Genomic DNA, 18,166 nt, shown 5'->3' with positions numbered 1-18,166 from the left:
AGAGGGAGAAGCAGGCTTCCCGCCGAGCAGAGAGCCTGATGTGGGGCTCGATCCCAGGACTCTGGGACCATGACCTGAGCCGAAGGCAGATGCTTAACAACTGAGCCACCCAGGCACCCCTAGTTTTTTTTTTTTTAAAGATTTATTTATTTATATGAGAGAGTGAGAGGGAGCGCGTGCGTGCAAGCACACTCTCACACCTGCAGAGGGATGGTTAATGGGGCGGCAGAAGGAGAGAATCCTCAAGCAGACTCCTTGCTGAGTGCAGAACCCAACATGTGGCTTGATCCCGAGATCATGACCTGAGCTGAAACCAAGAGTCGGATGCTTAACCCACGGAACCACCCAGGTGCGCCCCCCCCCCATTTTTTAAAGATTTATTTATATGGTCTTTTTCTAGTTTCTTAAGGGGACTTTATGTCATTGATTTTTAGATTTTTTTCCTAGGATAAACATTTACAGTAGTAAATTTCCCATGGCATCATGTTAGCATCTCACCAAGTGTTGTTTTTTTTTTTTTAAGATTTTATTTATTTATTCATGAGAGACACAAAGAGAGAGAGAGAAGCAGAGGGAGAAGCAGGCTTCCCGCTAAGCAGGGAGCCTGATGCAGGACTCGATCCCAGGACCCTGGGATCATGACCTGAGCCAAAGGCAGACGCTTAACCATCTGAGCCACCCAGGCGCCCTCACCAAGTTTTATTCTGTGGTATTTTCATTATCATTCAGCTCAAAACATTTTCTAATTTCTTTTGTGATTTCTTCTGTGACACACAGGTTCTACAGAAGTATATTCTTTAATTTCCAAATATATGCTACAAAAAAGGGCATCCTTGGTAGAGAATAGTTAGTAAGGTGTGTGGGGGTGCTAGAATCACTTGGTCTGTTGCTGGACTCCAGGGCATAGTGGTCCTGATGACTCTTTTACTAAGAGCTTAAGGTTTGTCTCCTCAGTACTGGAAACCAGGGATGGGTTTTAAGCAGGGTGGGAACTGATCTCGGCAAGATGTGAGAGCTCTGTAAGAGCTGTTTAGTATTATTACTTTTACATCAGGGTTTCAGGAAGGTAATCCTGAGGGATATGGAGTGGAGGGGTTCAGACAATAGTACTGATAGGTTGTTAATTTCTTGATCAAAACTGTCCAGCAAGGGCTCATCTTGATTCTGCTATAAAAGATTCTGTTCTCCACAATTGAAAACATACAGAAGAATGGAAGACTCTCCCCAGTTGTGAACTATCAACTCTAATAGATTTAGAATGGATTGCTGAGCTCTGAGCATTAAACAGTAATGGTGTGAATACTCAGGGAATTCTTTCTTGAGAGAGTTCAGCTGTTTGCACTCTGAGAAAGACAGATTCATCTCCAAGGTTTGTCCTGGCCCTCTTGTGGAAGATGGCTTAAATGTTGGTGCCCCTGCACCCCCTCCCACATCCTTTTCTGCCCCTAAATCACTGTTTTTGCTTTCTCTGAGATACTGCTGGGACATGCGTGCACAGTCAAGTTCTCTCTTGGTTTGTTTTTGGTTTTTTTTTAAGATTTTATTTGGGATGCCTTGGTGGCTTAGTTGATTAAGCATCTGCCTTCAGCTCAGGTCATGATCCCAGAGTCCCGGGATGGAGTCCCACATCGGGCTCCCTGCTCAGCGGGGAGCCTGCTTCTCCCTCTGTCTGCCGCTCCCCCTGCTTGTGCTTGCTCTCTCTCACTCTCTCTCTCTCTCTGACAAATAAAATCTTAAAAAAAAAAAAAAGATTTATTTTTGCGAGAGAGAGAGAGAGAACAAGAGCTTGCGCATGTGATAGCACAAGTAGGGGGAGGGGGTGGGGCAGAGAGAGAAGTAGACTCCCACTGAGCAGGGAGCCCGATGCAGGACTCAATCCCAGAACCCTGGGATCTTGACCCAAGGCAAACGCAAGACGCTCAACCGACTGAGCCACCCAGGCGTCCCCAGTTCTCTCTTGTGACCCCAAATCAAGGATGAGGTGGCCTCCCTGCTGGGACTACTACTTTTTTTTTTAATTAATTTTTTTAAAAGATTTTATTTGTCAGAGAGAGAGAGAGAGAGAGCACGAGCAGGGGGAGGGGCAGAGGAAGTGGGAGAAGCAGGCTCCCCACTGAGCAAGGAGCCCGATGGGGACTCGATCCCAGGACCCTTAGATCATGACCTGAGCTGAAGGCAGACATTTAACCAACTGAGCCACCCAAGCGTCCCATGGGACTACTTTTTTAGCATAAATTCTTCTAGGTACTCTTCCTCTACCCCTGTGCTCTTTTTGCCGGAGAACCTTTTGGAACTTGACTTCCCTATAGATTCCCTGGTGTCCATTATAGGGCAAGGCACAGTCACACTGCATTTTGTTTAAATTAATAGTCTCTGAGTTCCTTTAGGTTTATAATGGATTACTGAGGGAAACTCCCTGGTTTTCTATGATATACTGTGGACATAATATGGGCCATTTTCGCACCTCCATCTGTGATGTGGAGATCACAGTAGCACTTCCTGCAGAAGGCTGATGGGAGGTGCATATAGCTGACACATGTGTGCCTCTTATCTTGTATATATTGCTGTATTCTTGGCTGTCGGCACTGAAAGAATAGATTCATATACTCCACTGTCAGTTTCATAAAGTGCCAGACGTATCCTCTTTTCACATAATCTCTTCTCACCAAAACTCAACTCTGCTGGGATATTCTGAGTTGGTCATTAGTGGACTTGCAGTCATTAATAAAATTTCTGTTTCAGCAGAGGACCATGTTTTCCATAGGTGGGCTGCATGTGGTGTACAAATTCTGAGGTTTTGTTGCTGCTGTTAAGTGCTGTTCACATCAAAGGATCAGACTAGGTAGAGTGGTAAAACTCTTTTTCCTAAGAAAAGTTGAGTTCGATTTTGAAAATCCACAGATTAAGATAAGATGTCACTTAATGATCGGCATCTGTTGAGGGGTCACCCTCTCTCCAGTTCTAGGCTCTGTGGATCTGTGAGAGGCAGCCTGACCCCTGTTTTTAGCTCACAGATCCCACCTAAGCCATCTTTGGTGAGGAAGAGGGGGCGTGGGGGTGGCTGCTGGACATGGTCAGGACTCCTCTGGTTTCCCAGGTGGTTTAGTGCCTTTGTCAGGACCTAATAGCCACTGCATGCCAAGACATTTAGAAGTCAGGACAGAAAATGGTGTAGGGCTGATTGGGCCCCATTAGGTAAGAAGTGATAGAAAAGGCTCCAGTGAGGAGGTCATCCCAAACAGTATCACTATCAGATTTAAAAAAAAAAAAAAAAAAAACTGTAGTCAGAAGTTATATTCAAAGCAGTTATTTAACTTTAAACCATTATGTTTTGTCTCTGTTTTCATTTTGTGATAGTGGTTTGCTGTGGATAAATAGTTTTGTTAGGGCTACAGTTAGAAGAAATGTCAGTTACAATTCAGGAATCCTAGACCTAAAGTCTCCATGGTCCTCAAGAGGAAAATACTACAGCAACATGTATGAGTCAGATGGCTGTTACCTTGCATGGAAGGGATGTGGGGACCCCCACCCTTAGTGAAATGTGTTATCTTGAGACCTTGGTTTTCTCCAGATGTACCTGGGCTGTAGGATAAAAAGGCATTCACTCACTGCACAGCCTTTGACACTGATTATGCAATGGAACATGCCCTTGTTTAGTAAGTGTGCACCTGTCTCCTCTCAGGAGTAACTTGAGCTCTAAGGGCAGGGATTACATGTTGGTCACTGTGTCTTTCCCTCTGCAGTTCTTATCTGTGGACCAACTGCCTTAGAATTCCTTGGTAGCTCCTGTTTAAAGACTCAGTCCAGTGGGCAGAGAGTACCAAGGTTCTGTGTGTTCTCTTGGCTCCCTGGCCTGAAGTGTGCTCCTTGTTTCTCCTTGATTCAGTAGCATGCTCGTGCTATGTAGTGCTCTCCCTAGGAAGCCTGATCTAGACCTCTAAACACAACCCTGTCTTTTGTGGCTCTACTCTAGTCTTGACAACCTCAGGGTGTTCCTTTTTGTTACTAGTCTGCCTAATCTGCTTCCCCTCTCCCCTGCCCCCCCCTTTTTAAGAGAGAGAGCATGCGTGTGCGGGAGCCCAGGACGGGCAGAGGGGGAGAGAGAATCCCAAGCAGACTCTCCTGTCAGCGCAGAGCCCAACGCGGGGCTCTTTCTCACAACCATGAGATCATGACCTGAGCTGTAATCAAGAGTTCAAACGTTTAACTGACTGTGAGCCACCCAGGCGCCCTAGTCTTCTTTCCCTATTAACAACGTTGTGGCTATAACATGTACATGCTATCTTACTACTGGCTTCTTTAGCCTGACATTAGAATGTGAACTTCCTATGTCAATAAACTTATTTCTGTAACATCCTTTTCAATTACTGCATACTAAATCATTGCATAGACCTATCATATACTATTTACCTAGTTCCTTTTTGTTGGACATTTAGTAATTTTTAATTTTTTACTCTTGTAAAACACTGTGGTACACGTATCCTCTATGATTTCCTCAGAAAAATTTACAGAAGTAGAATTGCTAGCTCAGAGCACCTTCTGAGGCTTTTTGATAGCCACAACCAGTGTGCTTTAAAATGTAGGGGCCACAAAAGCTGTCCATAGGCTTTTTTATTATTATTATTCATTTATTTGACAGAGAGAAAAAGCAGGGGGAGCGGCAGGCAGCAGGAGAGGGAGAAGCAGGCTCCCCGGCAAGCTAGGTGCTCCTGTCCATAGGCTTTTAAATCATACTTGCAATCAGGGCTCATTGGTTACCAGGAATTTGGAGGTTTTAAGCAGGGGTGTTTTGATTTGCTGGATTTATACAAGAAGTCCAAGCCTGGAGATTTTCTGAGAATAACAGGCCTAACTAGAGGTGCACTTCCCATGTGTGGCCTCCTTCAGCAGCTTGAGGGAACATAGGCCACATTAGGGAACACACAGCTCTTTTGCTTCAATTGGATGCTGGATTGTTATTATAATGGTGGTTTTACTTCAGTTTCAACTCAAACTAATTACTTGGAAGTGTCATTAATGAAAACAAAGAAAAGTCAAAGAGAGGAAAGGTTATACTAAGATTATCACTAGGATTATAAGAGTCTGAACTTAAAAGATGAAGCAGAGAACCAAGAGGAAGAATTTGGAAATCAAGCCTGGGCCTGCTGTAGACATGAATGTATGAACTTCTCAAAAAGTGGAGTTCTCTGAAAGAAACTACAGTTGTAATTTGATTTTTTTTCTTTCTTTCTTCTTTCTAGGTATCTCATTCAGTTGCTAAACTTATATTAGTTAATTTCCACTGGCAAGTTGCAGAGATATTGGACAGGTAAGGTGTTTGGGGGAAGAGAGATGGCATTGCCCATAGCTTCTTTCTCTGCCCATCCACCCAGTGGTGATTATTGTTTATGTTTTGGAGTATATCCTTAACAATGTGCATATTATATATTTAAAACATTGGATCATATTGTATATCCTTTTATCCTCTCAGTACCTGGCGAACATTTTTTCATGATTGCATCATACTCTTTCTATCTCTGTTTCATTGCTGGGTCAGTATTTCATCGTATAGATGTCCTATACTTTTTTTTTTTTTCTTTTTTAAAGATTTATTTATTTATTTGACAGAGACACAGCAAGAGAGGAACACAAGCAGGGGGAGTGGGAGAGGGAGAAGCAGGCTTCCCACCAAAGCAGGGAGCCTGATGCGGGGCTCGATCCCAAAACCCTGGGATCATGACCTGAGCCGAAGGCAGACGCCTAACGACTGAGCCACCCAGGCGCCCCTAGATGTCCCATGCTTTTTTCCAAACCCCTGTTGTCAGTGAAGTTAGTTCATTTTTTTTATGCCGTTATGAATTTCTAATCAGTGCCCTTCTATATAACACTTGCTAACATCTCCATTTGTTTCTTTTGGATATATCAAGTGAGGAATGCAACATACTTTTAAATATTACCTTCAGAAAAGATAGGCTAGCTTACCACCAGAACCAGATCTCTAGAGGCACAGACCTTGGAGTCTCAGGATGTCCTGGAAGTTGTCAGGAGGAGGGGTTCCCTGCCCCCTCTGGGAAGAGTCGCCATGCCCTGCCTGCAGAGGCATGTGCTTCTGTCTAGCGTAGGGTTTCTCACCCTCAGCATCCATGCCTTTTGGGGTTAGATACTTCTTTTTGTGGGGCACTGTTCTGTGAATTGTAAGGTTTGGCAGAATCTCTGGCAGAATCCACTTGAAAAGACAAAATAACAATAAAAAATGAGCAAAAGACAGAACAATCATTTCATAGAAAATAAAGCATGAACAGCCATTAACATGAAAAGATGCTCAACCTCCATAATAATCTGGGACACTGAAATTAGCACCCAGAGCCTTTGAAATAAAAAATGTCTCCAAGTAACCCCTGGAGAACAAAATTGCCACTAGTGAGAATCACTGGGCACATCCCTGCCCTTTCACACAGTAGAGAGTCTTTCCTTATATGGTGTGATCCATTTATCTGCAAAGGAAGGTCGTGCCTTTCCTTCTCCAGGCTAAACATAACTGGGATGGCTGTACCTGCTGGAGCAGCTCAACCCACTCAGGGAGGAGCAAGTACGCTCCTGATTTCACTAACTGAACTCTTCACTCTGTATCCCCAAGAGGCGAATACATTTAGGTAGACTTTGAAGTGAACTTCCACTGTCTGCACTGCTGTTTCTACTACCCAGAATTTGGACCCATGTAGGTTCCAGCAGTGGGGTGTATCTCACTGTTCAACTCTGTAGCCTAACTTGGGGATAGACAAGATGGCTAAGGATATTAACAATACTAGTGTGAGAAGTAGGAATAAAAGCAGTTGAAGGAGGCATTCTGACTAGGTGGAATAAGGAAGTCACGTATATGAGACATTCTTCCCTGCTCAGCTTCCTGGATTCTGGGTATTGAGTTTTCCTGGGTTTTGTGTGACACTTTTATTGCCACATGGTAATTGTTTTTCTTTTTATTATTTTTTAAGCTTTATTATTTATTTTAGAGAGAGAGTGTGTTAGAGCAGGGGGAGGGGCAGAGGGAGAGAGAAAGAATCTCCAGCAGACTCCCCACAGAGCCTGATGACGGGCTCTATCCCAGGACCCTGAGCTCATGACCTGGGCCAAAATCAAGAGTCAGACGTTTAACTGACTGAGCCACCCAGGCACTCCTGTTTTTATTTTTAAATGTATGTATTCCATATCTCATTCCAGAAAGGAATTAAATTTTTATTATGAAATGTTTCTTTTTCAAAAATGTATGTATGTGCACACATGTGTGTGATGTGTGTAGGTTTTAAAGAATGATAAACATACTTAAGTATCCCCCCAAATAAGAAACCCTCTGACCTTTATTCAGAAGCCTCTGATGGCAGTGTCTGCCTGGCCACATCCTCTTCCTTCCCCTCCAAAGTGATCAGTATCTTGAATTCGGTATTGATCATTTTCTTATTCATTGTTTTTTTTTTCTTTTTTTTAAGATTTTATTTATTTATTGGGATGCCTGGGTGGCTCAGTTGGTTAAGCGGCTGCCTTCGGCTCAGGTCATGATCCCAGGGTCCTGGGATCGAGCCCTGCGTCGGGTTCCCTTCCCGGCGGGAAGCCTGCTTCTCCCTCTCCCACTCCCCCTGCTTGTGTTCCCTCTCTCACTGTGTCTCTCTCTGTCAAATAAATAAAATCCTTAAAAAAAAAAAAAAGATTTTACTTATTAGAGAGAGTACAAGCAGGGGGAGCAGTAGAGGGAGAGAGAGGAGCAGGGAGCCCGCTGAGCAGGGAGCCCAATGCGGGGCTCGATCCCAGGACACCAGGATCGTGACCTGAGCCAAAGGCAGACGCTTAACTAACTGAGCCACCTAGGCACCCCTTCTTATTCTTAAATTATATATCCTTTAGTTTTGTATGATTTTGTATTTTTGTTTTTGTTTTTTTAAGTAGGCTCCATGCCCAGCATGGAGCCCAGCACGGGGCTTGAACTCATGACCGTTGAGATCAAGACCTGAGCTGAGATCAAGAGTCGGATGCTTAATCAGCTAAGCCACCCAGGTACCCCTAGTTTTGTATGTTTTTAGAACTTTACAGACATGGAATCATGCTGTATGTGTTCTTCAACTTTTAAAATTAACAAGGCTGCATTTTATGACATCTTATCCATATTCCTGTCAAAAACCATTTGTGAGTTTTAGTTTTTTGCTGTTACAAATAATGCAGCTCTGAAAACTCTTGTGCATGACTCCTAGTGAAATATATTTTTCTACGGTTGAGTATAGAAAGTGAGGGTATCTGTTCCTTAGCTTTACTAAATGGCAAAATGTTTCCAAAGTGATTGTATCGTGTTACATGCCTACCAGTGGTATATGAGTGTTCCTGATGCTGTCAGACTTGAAGTTTTACAATCTGCTGGGTATAAATGACATATAATTGTGTCCCAGATTATTACGGAGGTTGAGCATCTTTTCTTGTTAAGGACCATTCATGCTTTCTTTTCTGTGAAATGCTTGCTCTGTCTTTGCCCATTTTTTATTGTTATTTTGTCTTTTCAAATGGACTTGGAGGAAGTTTTCTTTTTATTTATTCTGAATATCAGCCTTTTGCCAATTATGTATGTATTGAATTGTCTTCCATTTATAGCCTGGCTTTTCACTTCATGGTGTTCTGGTGACCTGAACTTCTTAAATGTAACATAATTGGTCAGAGTTTCCCTTTATGCTTTGCATTTTTTTTTTAAGTTTTTATTTAAGTAATCTCTACACCCAATGTGGGCCTGAACCCACAACCCCAAGATCAAGAACCGCATGCTCCACCAACTGAGCCAACCAGGTGCCCCTGCATATTCTTTGTCTTAAGATATCCTTTCCTATTCTGAAGACACAGAGATATTTCCAGAAAGGAGTTGAAAACAGACATGGTCCTTCATAAGTATTTTTCTTACAGTTTGGTGTCTTTGAATCAGGGTTATTATTCTCATACCAGTTGAGGGCTAAAAATTGAAAGAGATGGGGCACCTGGGTGGCTCAGTTGTTAAGCGTCTGCCTTTGGCTCAGATCATGATCCCAGGGTCCTGGGATCGAGCCCCACATCGGGCTCCCTGCTCAGCGGGGAGCCAGCCTGCTTCTCCCTCTCCCATTCCCCCTGCTTGTGTTCCCTCTCTCGCTGTGTCTCTCTCTGTCAAATAAATAAAATATTTTAAAAAATAAAATTAAAAAATGGAAAGAGAAAACTATTTATACCAAAGTGAAAGGAAGCTTGGTACTGTCAGAGGTAATTAGAGACAAAGACACTTTAGTGCAAACGCAGCACTTGTTGGTCTCATCTGGTTTTGTTCAGAGGTTAAAACGTTTGCCTTCGTTTCTGAATCCCTTTATTTCTGCTTTTTGTTTTGTAGATACAAGTCTAATTCTGCTCAGCTGCTCGTTGAGGCTCGAGTTCAGCCCAGTCCCTCGAAACATGTGAGTATCTCCACCTGAGCAAGGCTTCTCCTGACACACATGGCTCTTGCTGTGGCTTATGGTGTTACTGAGAACCATTTTGCTTTGTGTATAGTAGAACATGCCTGAGATTTTTGTTCCAATACGGGCCTAAATCTTCCATTTCCATTTTAGTTTAAAGAGTTTCCTTATGGATGAAGAATAAATCATTGCCAGTCCTGGGGCCCTCTCCAGCCTCACCTTCCTCTTTACACACAGCCTGTACTCCATTCCTGCTGGGTTCCTTGGTGTTCCCAAGCTCACCACATGCCTCTTCAACTGCTTGTGCCAGCCCTGGCCTGGAATGTCCTGACCCTGTCCCCATCTTTGCTTGTGGGAATGGAACTCATCTTTAAAGACCCAAATCAGGCTGTCTCTCACAAAGCCTGTGATCTCTCCTCTCCAAACACCTCTAGTTATGTCTTGAAATCTTTACCTGTGTGATGTAGTGAGTCACTCATCTTTTTCAGCTCCCCTACCAGACTGTCTGCTTTATGGTTAGGAACCATATCTTACTATGCATAGCAATGTCCTCTGTATTTAGGAGTTTGACAGACATTTGTCAAATGAGTAAGGGCCATGTCGAAAGCACTCTTTAGGAGGGAGAATCAGGGTTCAAATTACCACATAACTTTGTAGCTCTCAGGAGAAAATTTCCAGAAGCATATTGGATAAACATGAGAATACAGCCTTTTTCCTCCCAATTGTTTATTGTATTCCCAGTGAACTAACCAGAACCTAATATAAACCCGTAGTGGACTTCTGGCTTGGGCCAGGGGTCCCACATTGTCTTTGTCTGCCAGATCATATAGCGTGGCATGGATTCTGGAGTTCAAGCTTTGTAGTTATTTGCCCACATCCTGGAAGGTTTCTTCCCTAGTAGGAGCCTTCCTCATCCCTCTAAATTAATTGTATATGACATCTCTGCAGTGTGTTAAGGATGAGTTGTGAGTTAGTAAAAACTGTAAAGTTTTATGTTTTGGGCATATCTATGGGAAAAGCAGTATCTTTGACAAGTAAACCTGCAATGTGGTCTTGTTAGAAGCTTGAGTAGCAGCTCTGTGCACCAAATGGGGCGGTTCATAAAAGAAAACCAGTAGCCTCTAAAAGCAGAATTTGGACTGAATGACCTTTAAGGACCTTGGCAATTTGGAAATTCTGAGTTTTTCAGCCTGACATCATAAACTAATGTAAGTTCTCCTTTCAGCCTTCCTCTGCCTCTCTGAATCCTAGTGATTGTGCAAGCCCAGCTCATGTGCCACCTCCTTCAGGAAGCCTTCCTGATCTGTGCTTTCTGTTGAGAACTTTTGGGACCCACAGAGCCCACACATTGCAGTTGAGTTCTGACACTTGTTGCAGGGTCAGGCTCACCTCCCATGCACCTAGCTGCGTCAGGCACCCCTGTGGTCTCCCAGGATCTGAAGGCTCCTCTTCACTCATTTGGGTCTGCCTCTCCCCAGGTTCCCACGGCCCACCCCCCTCACCACTGCGCAGTGTGTATGCAGTTTGTGCGGAAGGAAAACCTACTTTCTCTGGCCTGTCAGCACCAGTTCTGCCGTAGCTGCTGGGAGCAGCACTGCTCAGTACTTGTCAAGGATGGCGTGGGTGTGGGTGAGTCTGCTGCAAAATTTGTAAAAGGCTGGCATGAAGTATTTATCTTCAGCTTTGCCCTTGCAGGTACTCAGGTTAACTGCGTCTTTTCTTCTGAGCCTGATTGGGGTTTTTATTGTCAGAACCATTAGTTTCCAAACACATCAGGCTGAACAGTGGCAAGATTTTCCCCAGTCCTGAGCAAAATGAGAAGATTAAGGCTATTGTTTGGGCATATATATAGTAAATGTTGGTGTGAGTGCAAGGTGAACTTATGGGAGAACTCTCCTTTAAGCTGCCTACCCTATCTTGATGCCCCAAGTGGTTAGCTATAACTCAGAAACCCCCAGAGATTGCTGCTATTTAGGTAGCATAACACAAATCAGATTTGGTGATTGGTTATAGGAGTGTTTGTCATGCTATGACTTGATGGTATTAGAACTCAGCATTTACAGTATCTGCAGAATCTCATTGTGTTGGGTGGTCGTCACTTGCACGTAATACTAAATGTCACAAAACAAAATTGTTAGTCAAGAACCATACAGGGTTTTGTTTTTTTTTTTAAAGTTTATCTCTGCGCTCCATGGGGGCTTGAACTCATGTCCCTGAGATCAAGAGTCTCCTGCTCTACCAACTGAGCCAGACAGGTGCCCCAAGAACCATATAGGATTTTTTTAGATGATACTGCTTTTTTAGTGGTGCTATTTGTGATATATATGTAATTTGAGGTAAATTTTAGTTGTGTCACTGCAGATACATTAGTTTCTCTCTTTCTTTTTAAAATAAATTCTGGGGGCGCCTGGGTGGCTCAGTTGGTTAAGCGACTGCCTTTGGCTCAGGTCATGATCCTGGAGTCCCGGGATCGAGTCCCGCATCGGGCTCCCTGCTCGGCGGGGAGTCTGCTTCTCCCTCTGACCCTCCTCCCTCTCATGCTCTCTGTCTCTCATTCTCTCTCTCGCAAATAAATAAAATCTTAACAAAAAATAAAAAAATAAAAAAAATAAATTCTGTGGCTTCAGGGATTTCCTATGTGGAATCTGAATTTGTTGGGTGAATGCAGTGGGGAAATATATTATTGTCATGTCTTCTGCAGTGCAGTTATCCGTCATGTTGTCTTTGTTCAACAGGAGTCTCTTGCATGGCTCAGGACTGCCCACTCCGAACACCAGAGGACTTCGTGTTTCCATTGCTGCCCAATGAAGAATTGAGAGACAAATACAGGCGCTACCTCTTTAGGGACTATGTGGAGGTATGACCAGCCCCTGTCGTTGCAAGTCTGTCTTCCTGGGCCTACCTTTCATCTCATGCTCACCACAGTCACTTTGTAGACAAGGCTGCCATTAGATGCTATAATTTGAAGAAAGAACTCTTGGCTTTTACAAAGTGGAGAAGCCACTAGAGTGGTAGTGAGGAACACAGGCCCTGGAGTGAGGCTGACAATGACATGAATCCCAGGTCTGTTACTTCCTCGCTGTGTAGCCTTCTACCCTTTATTTGACCTCTCTGAGTCTTGGTTTTCTCTGGTAGAATGGTCAGGCCTCCTCCCCTTCTACACAATTGCTTAAAATGTATTGTATGGCAGGGAATGAACACGAGTCAGGGCTATCTCAGGAGTTGCTGTTGCATTTGGTTCACTGTGTGATTTATAAAGCACAGAGAAGGGGTATTGCTTTTTGTGCAATTTGAAAACTTGTCCAGGATTCCAGCGTGGTCAGTTTTGGATTCCCACCCCTCCTTTGGCTCCCGACTCAGGCTTGCAGCCTCCATGCAGCATAGTTCTCATAATTTTCGTCAGTTGTGCCTGAGCTTACAAGATTGCCTAACGGGCTGGATCTTCTTGTACATGGGCTGCGGGATAAACAGTGCCTTGTTCCCTGTGCTGTTTGCTGCCTTTGGTACATGCGTGAGGGTCATTGAGCCCCCTCAGAGCTTTTGTTTTTGTTTTTGGGTAAAATTGGTGTGTAACATTATATTGGTTTCAGGTATACAACATAATAATTCAATATTTGTATATGCTACAAAGTGATCACCAAAGTAAGTCTAGTTACCATCCATCACCATATAATTGACCCCCTTCACCCATTTCACCCACCCTATAACCCCCTTCCCCTTCTATTCTCTGTATCTTTGAGTTGTGTTTTGTTTATTCATTTTGTTTTTTAGATTCTGCACAGAAGTGAAATCATATGATACTTGTCTTTCTCGGTCTTATTTTACTTAGAATAATACTTTCAGATGCACAGCGGATTGGGCTCCGTTCCTTTCCAGACCTGTGCACTTTCAGCTCACAGACACAGTTCTGTACTCCATTTTAAAATCTAGCCTTAGATCATTCTAGTGAGCTGCTACCTAGTTTTAGCTAAACATTCATAGGTCTTTAATATCTGCCTAATGCTGTTCTTTGTGACATCCTTTCTGAATTCCTATAGCCCCTTGATAGAAGTCATCGGCTGGAAGGACAGAAGGTGTTTGAGCTGCAGGGAAGTCTGATTTGAAAGCAGTGACTAGGGGATGTCCTCATTGTTTCCCCTTGGTGTGTTCACAGAGTCACTACCAGCTCCAGCTGTGCCCTGGTGCAGACTGCCCCATGGTTATTCGGGTACAGGAGCCTAGAGCTCGCCGAGTACAGTGCAATCGGTGCAACGAGGTGTTCTGGTAAGAGTGAGTGTGGGTGCTGAACAGCCCTGGGCTCCTGCCTTGTCCTCCAAAGCACCGCTGCTGTTGCTGTGGGTGAGGGTGGGGCTGGGAAAGACAGGGTCTTTGAGCCTAACTAGCAGCTCTGCTCCGAGGAGGCAGGGTATGTACCCAGCATCTCATGTTCCATGGGATGTTTGATAATGCTCAGTCTAGAAACAAAAAAGTGGCACAGATTCTTGGAGAATGTGCTATGGTTTGTGCTACTGAGACTCATGGCACAGAGATTGTCAGTGTGGGTATGTATGTGCCTGCACAGATAATCGAATATTATTGTGTTTGAAAGCTACAACCTCCGGCGTTCGAATCTTCCTCCATCTTGGCCTTTGTAGGCTAATTTTATAACACTATAATTCATAAAGGTAGTTTACGTCTACTTGGGGTTACTCCATTCAGTAGATATGGGTATAAAGTGTACTGAAGACTTACCATGGGAAAGACACTATTCTCATCTCTTTACCTACATTGTCACAATTGTGTACAATTGATACTGTTGCCCTCATGTTATAGGGGAGGAAATGGAGATGCAAGGCAATGGCAGAGCCATAATTTAGGTCTACATCTGTGTCTGTCCCTAATCATGCCTCCCTAAGATGATTCATGGTGGGGCTTCAGAGAAACTACATGGAAAATGGGGTGTGTGTGCATGTGTTCTTGCCTTTCAAACCATTGTTGAGGGAGTCTTTGGCTCACCAAAGATTAAAAACCACTAACATAAGGGTGCCTGGGTGGCTCTGTCAATTAAGTGTCCGACTCTTGATTTCAGCTCTGGTCTTGATGTCAGGGTCGTGAGTTCCAGTCCCATGTTGGGCTCCATGCTAGGTGTAGAGCTTATCTTAAAAATAAATAAATAAAAAAGAACCACTAATGTAGTTGCTCTCCATCCTTTGTGTCCCACTTTTTTTTGTTTTAAGATTTTTTTTATTTGACACAGAGTGAGAGAGCACAGGCAGAGGGGGAGGGAGAAGTAGGCTCCCCTCTGAGCAGAGAGCCTGACACGGGACTCAGTCCCAGGACCCTGAGATCATGACCTGAGCCGAAGGCAGACACTTAACCAACCAAGCCATCCAGGTGCCCCTGTGTCCCACATTATGAGCTTCTTTCCCTGGGACATGTGTTAGGCTGTTTGCCTGAGTGCCTTTACTATCCAAATGTTGTGTTAGCTTGGACAAAAGGGAAATTAAAAACATGGAAGCCTAGCTGGATGAGTTGTTGGAGTGTTTTCTTTTCTGATTTTAAGTTTCAGGCATTGTCAGAGGTATCATGGCCCTGCAGACTGAACAGGTTCTGTCATGTGTACATCATGTGCACATCTGGCTGGGAGTTAAGTCAAGGCTCCCAAAAAGTGGATCTTGGTTTTGCTTGGGTCTGAGTTGAGTTATCTGTCTCAGAGCACCTCACCATGCCCTTTGAGGAACTGAACTCTGAATTTGACATCTTAAACTTAAGGGAGGGTTAACACCACACAGGATATTTAAGACAAGCATTTTATTTGGGTTGATTAAGAGTGTGTCTTAGAAGTGCTTAGATTGAAGAGAAATTCGTACAGTATTTCATCATAGCCCTGGGTAAGTAAAGATCCCAAAGGCCTTGAAAGGTGACTTGACTTCTTTGAAAAACTCTAATTCAGGATCTATTGGCTTGGACAGAAGGAAAATTGAAAACATGGGACCCTGACCTAACAATTATTTGAATGTTTTTCTTTTCTGGTTTTAAGTTTCAAGTGTCGTCAGATGTATCACGCCCCCACAGACTGCGCCACAATCCGGAAATGGCTCACGAAGTGTGCAGACGACTCTGAAACAGCCAACTACATTAGTGCTCACACTAAAGACGTAAGGACTGTATCTTACCTGTCATGGATCTGCCCTCCTTAATGCTGCCTAGGGCCTCACCCAGGAGGCTGGCCATTGAGAGCAGAACACCCAGGGCCCCAGGGCCCTTGCTGGAGGCTGCCAGACCCTTGCCCAAAGTTGGCAGAGTTTGCAGTGGACTATCATAGCATGTGTTGGATGCATTTATTTTAATAAAATACTGAACTACCTGGAAAAGTTTGACCCATATGGTCCAATTAGACGAAAACCTGGGTTTTTTTTAATGCCTCCCAGGCTTTAACAGCCCTGGGAGGGAGGTGGTTGATAGCAACATGTAGTAAAGAGCAAGGCTCTGATGCAAGCCCAGGCATGCCCAGTTCTCATTCTGAAACTTCCCATGGGAAAACATGGCCCTCAGCCCCTTGAGCCCTGGGTGACTCAGCACCTACCCTGTGCTGGTCATGTGCTGAGTTGCTGCACTCACAGCATAGCCGTGACCGTGACCTCATTAAACATAGTCTGCTTTGTGGCAGTGGGAGAGCAGAGCGTCAGACTGGTCTCTGCATTGCTGCCGAGGCTGGGGTATCTCTCAGATGAGAGCAAGTGAGCTTTAGAGGTGGTTTCCTTGCCCCCTTGTGGAAGCAGAAGTCCAGGCAAGCTGACCAGGACTTGGTCCAGTGTGGCAGATCGTGTGTTGCTTTGGCATTCTTCCCAAGCAGGAAGGCTTTGTGCTGACTCAGCTTGTGCTTAATCTGAGCAGCCTCGTGGCAGAGACAGATGGTGGAAGACTTAGTGGGGCTCAGCCGGTGCTTGGAGTGTTTCAGAGCCAAATGTGCTGACCTCATTTCCTTGAATTGCTGTTCCAGCCTCAGCGACCCGCCACATTTAAGTGAGATGCTCCTCCCCTCAAGGGCTCGCACGATGAGCTACTGGGCACGGGTGCCAGGAGCTTTGTGTAATTTGTCTTAGAACCGGCCTGGTGGTGTGTGAGCCTAATGGCGCCCTTCTGTCTCCTCAGTGTCCCAAGTGCAACATCTGCATTGAGAAGAACGGAGGCTGCAATCACATGGTGAGCAGAAGCCCGTACCCTCTGCATATGTGCCATGGAGCCTTTGGTCAGCCTGCCCTTAACATGTTCTCTTCTGTTTCCCTCTGACAGCAATGCTCCAAGTGTAAACACGGTGAGTCCCGGGCGTGGTACACAAGGCCCAGGGGCACAGTCCACGTTTCTTGTGCCTGAGCCTCCACTGTTTAGTGAGTGCTTTTGTAGTGAAGTGACAAAGGGTGGCCTTGGTCACATACAGTACCCAGCCTAAAGCAGCTCTTGATTTTTCACTTACTCCTTTCTGGTGCCTCTTACAATCTCACTGCCGTCTTGCTGACACAGATAGTCAGAAGTCAAGGTTGGGATGACTCTTAGACCTTAATGATCTTCAGTCATCCAAGAAGATTTTAGTGTGCTCTTTTTACTTTTGCCAAGGCAGGTAAGTAATGTAGGGTTTATCTGTGCTACCTTACAGGTACCTTTTTAGAACAGGCTGTTTTATTGGAGGGAGTAACAGAAGAGTCTTCCTTCGAGGTTTTACAGAGTTTCCACACGGGCTTCTGATTTGGCCTTTTACATCTCCTTCGTCCATCAGGAGTAGCTTACATGGAACCTATTGGTTTTGCTTTCCTTCCTGCCAGATGAAGTAAAGAAATAAAATTTGTTCAAGTAGAAAGTACGTCCAAACAGGTCTCCTACACAGCAGCTTCAATGCTGACCAGAGGCCCTGAGGGTTCCTCTTTGTAAGGGTCCATCTAATGGTATTCCTCTGTTTTCCCAGGAGCCCACCATAATCAGAATGGACATGGCAAGGTGTTAGAGGGGAACAGTGACAGTGAAGTGTAGAATGAAGAGAGGCCATGGGTAGTGGCATATTTCCTCTGTGGTATCCCACTCTGTCTTTGTGTGTTTGAGTGAGAGGGACGTGTATCATCCACTTAGAACAGTGCATAAGACTTGCATACAGTTTAAAGAGAAATGGCAAGTGAACACCTCAGTACCCATCATATTCCTTGTACCCAAGAAGTCCCCTGTATGTCTCTCCCCGTAAGTCTCCCCATCCCTCACCACCCAGAGTTAGCTGCCATCCCTTGCATTCCTGTATCGTGACCACCTATACGGGCAACCCTAAGCAGTGTAGTAGTATTTAAGACAGTAGCAAACACCACCTAGCTAACTAAGGAGATAGCGGTATTGCCGCTGTTTAGTGAAGGCTCCCAGGAGAAGAGAACGACTTCTGGGTCTCTGAGGGTCTCCCCAAATTTTATATGAGGTCCTTTGGAGAAGTCAGTGAGCCAACTTGAATCCTGGGAAACAGAGTTTACCCACCGTCAGGGTTTTGCCAGGGACAGGATATAGATCAGACAGGATAGAGATGGAGCCATCTAACAGCACTGTGGTTGGCCCCTCTCCATTAGACCACAGTAATTTATGGATGTTTGGTGGATCTTTATTTTTCCCTCTTCACTTCCTCAGTGTAGACGCAGACTCATAATTCTGAGTAGGAACTATTGGGTAGCTGTTGGTTTTATAGAACTGTTCTTTTAAAAAAAAAAAAAAAAAAGACAAAATAGCAG

At 44.5% G+C, this 18,166-nt stretch overlaps 1 protein-coding gene across 2 annotated transcripts in view; it reads left to right on the top strand.

Annotated features, from left to right (window-relative positions):
- ARIH2 (ariadne RBR E3 ubiquitin protein ligase 2) overlaps positions 1-18,166 on the top strand; it is a 48,643-nt gene that overhangs the window by 24,963 nt on the left and 5,514 nt on the right. For both annotated transcript variants that reach the window (XM_034998074.1, XM_034998075.1), the window contains 8 exons: positions 5,241-5,308; positions 9,365-9,428; positions 10,907-11,057; positions 12,164-12,285; positions 13,582-13,691; positions 15,448-15,565; positions 16,563-16,613; positions 16,704-16,725. In XM_034998074.1, the coding sequence (XP_034853965.1) occupies positions 5,241-5,308; positions 9,365-9,428; positions 10,907-11,057; positions 12,164-12,285; positions 13,582-13,691; positions 15,448-15,565; positions 16,563-16,613; positions 16,704-16,725 (706 nt within the window). The remainder of the gene's footprint in view (positions 1-5,240; positions 5,309-9,364; positions 9,429-10,906; positions 11,058-12,163; positions 12,286-13,581; positions 13,692-15,447; positions 15,566-16,562; positions 16,614-16,703; positions 16,726-18,166) is intronic.

Source organism: Mirounga leonina, unplaced genomic scaffold (assembly GCF_011800145.1).
Source record: "Mirounga leonina isolate KUSES-001 unplaced genomic scaffold, KU_Mleo_1.0 Mir_94, whole genome shotgun sequence".
NCBI classification, from domain to species: Eukaryota; Metazoa; Chordata; class Mammalia; order Carnivora; family Phocidae; genus Mirounga; species Mirounga leonina.
Note: the sequence above shows the minus strand (reverse complement) of the source record. Positions and strands in the feature narration are given on the sequence as shown.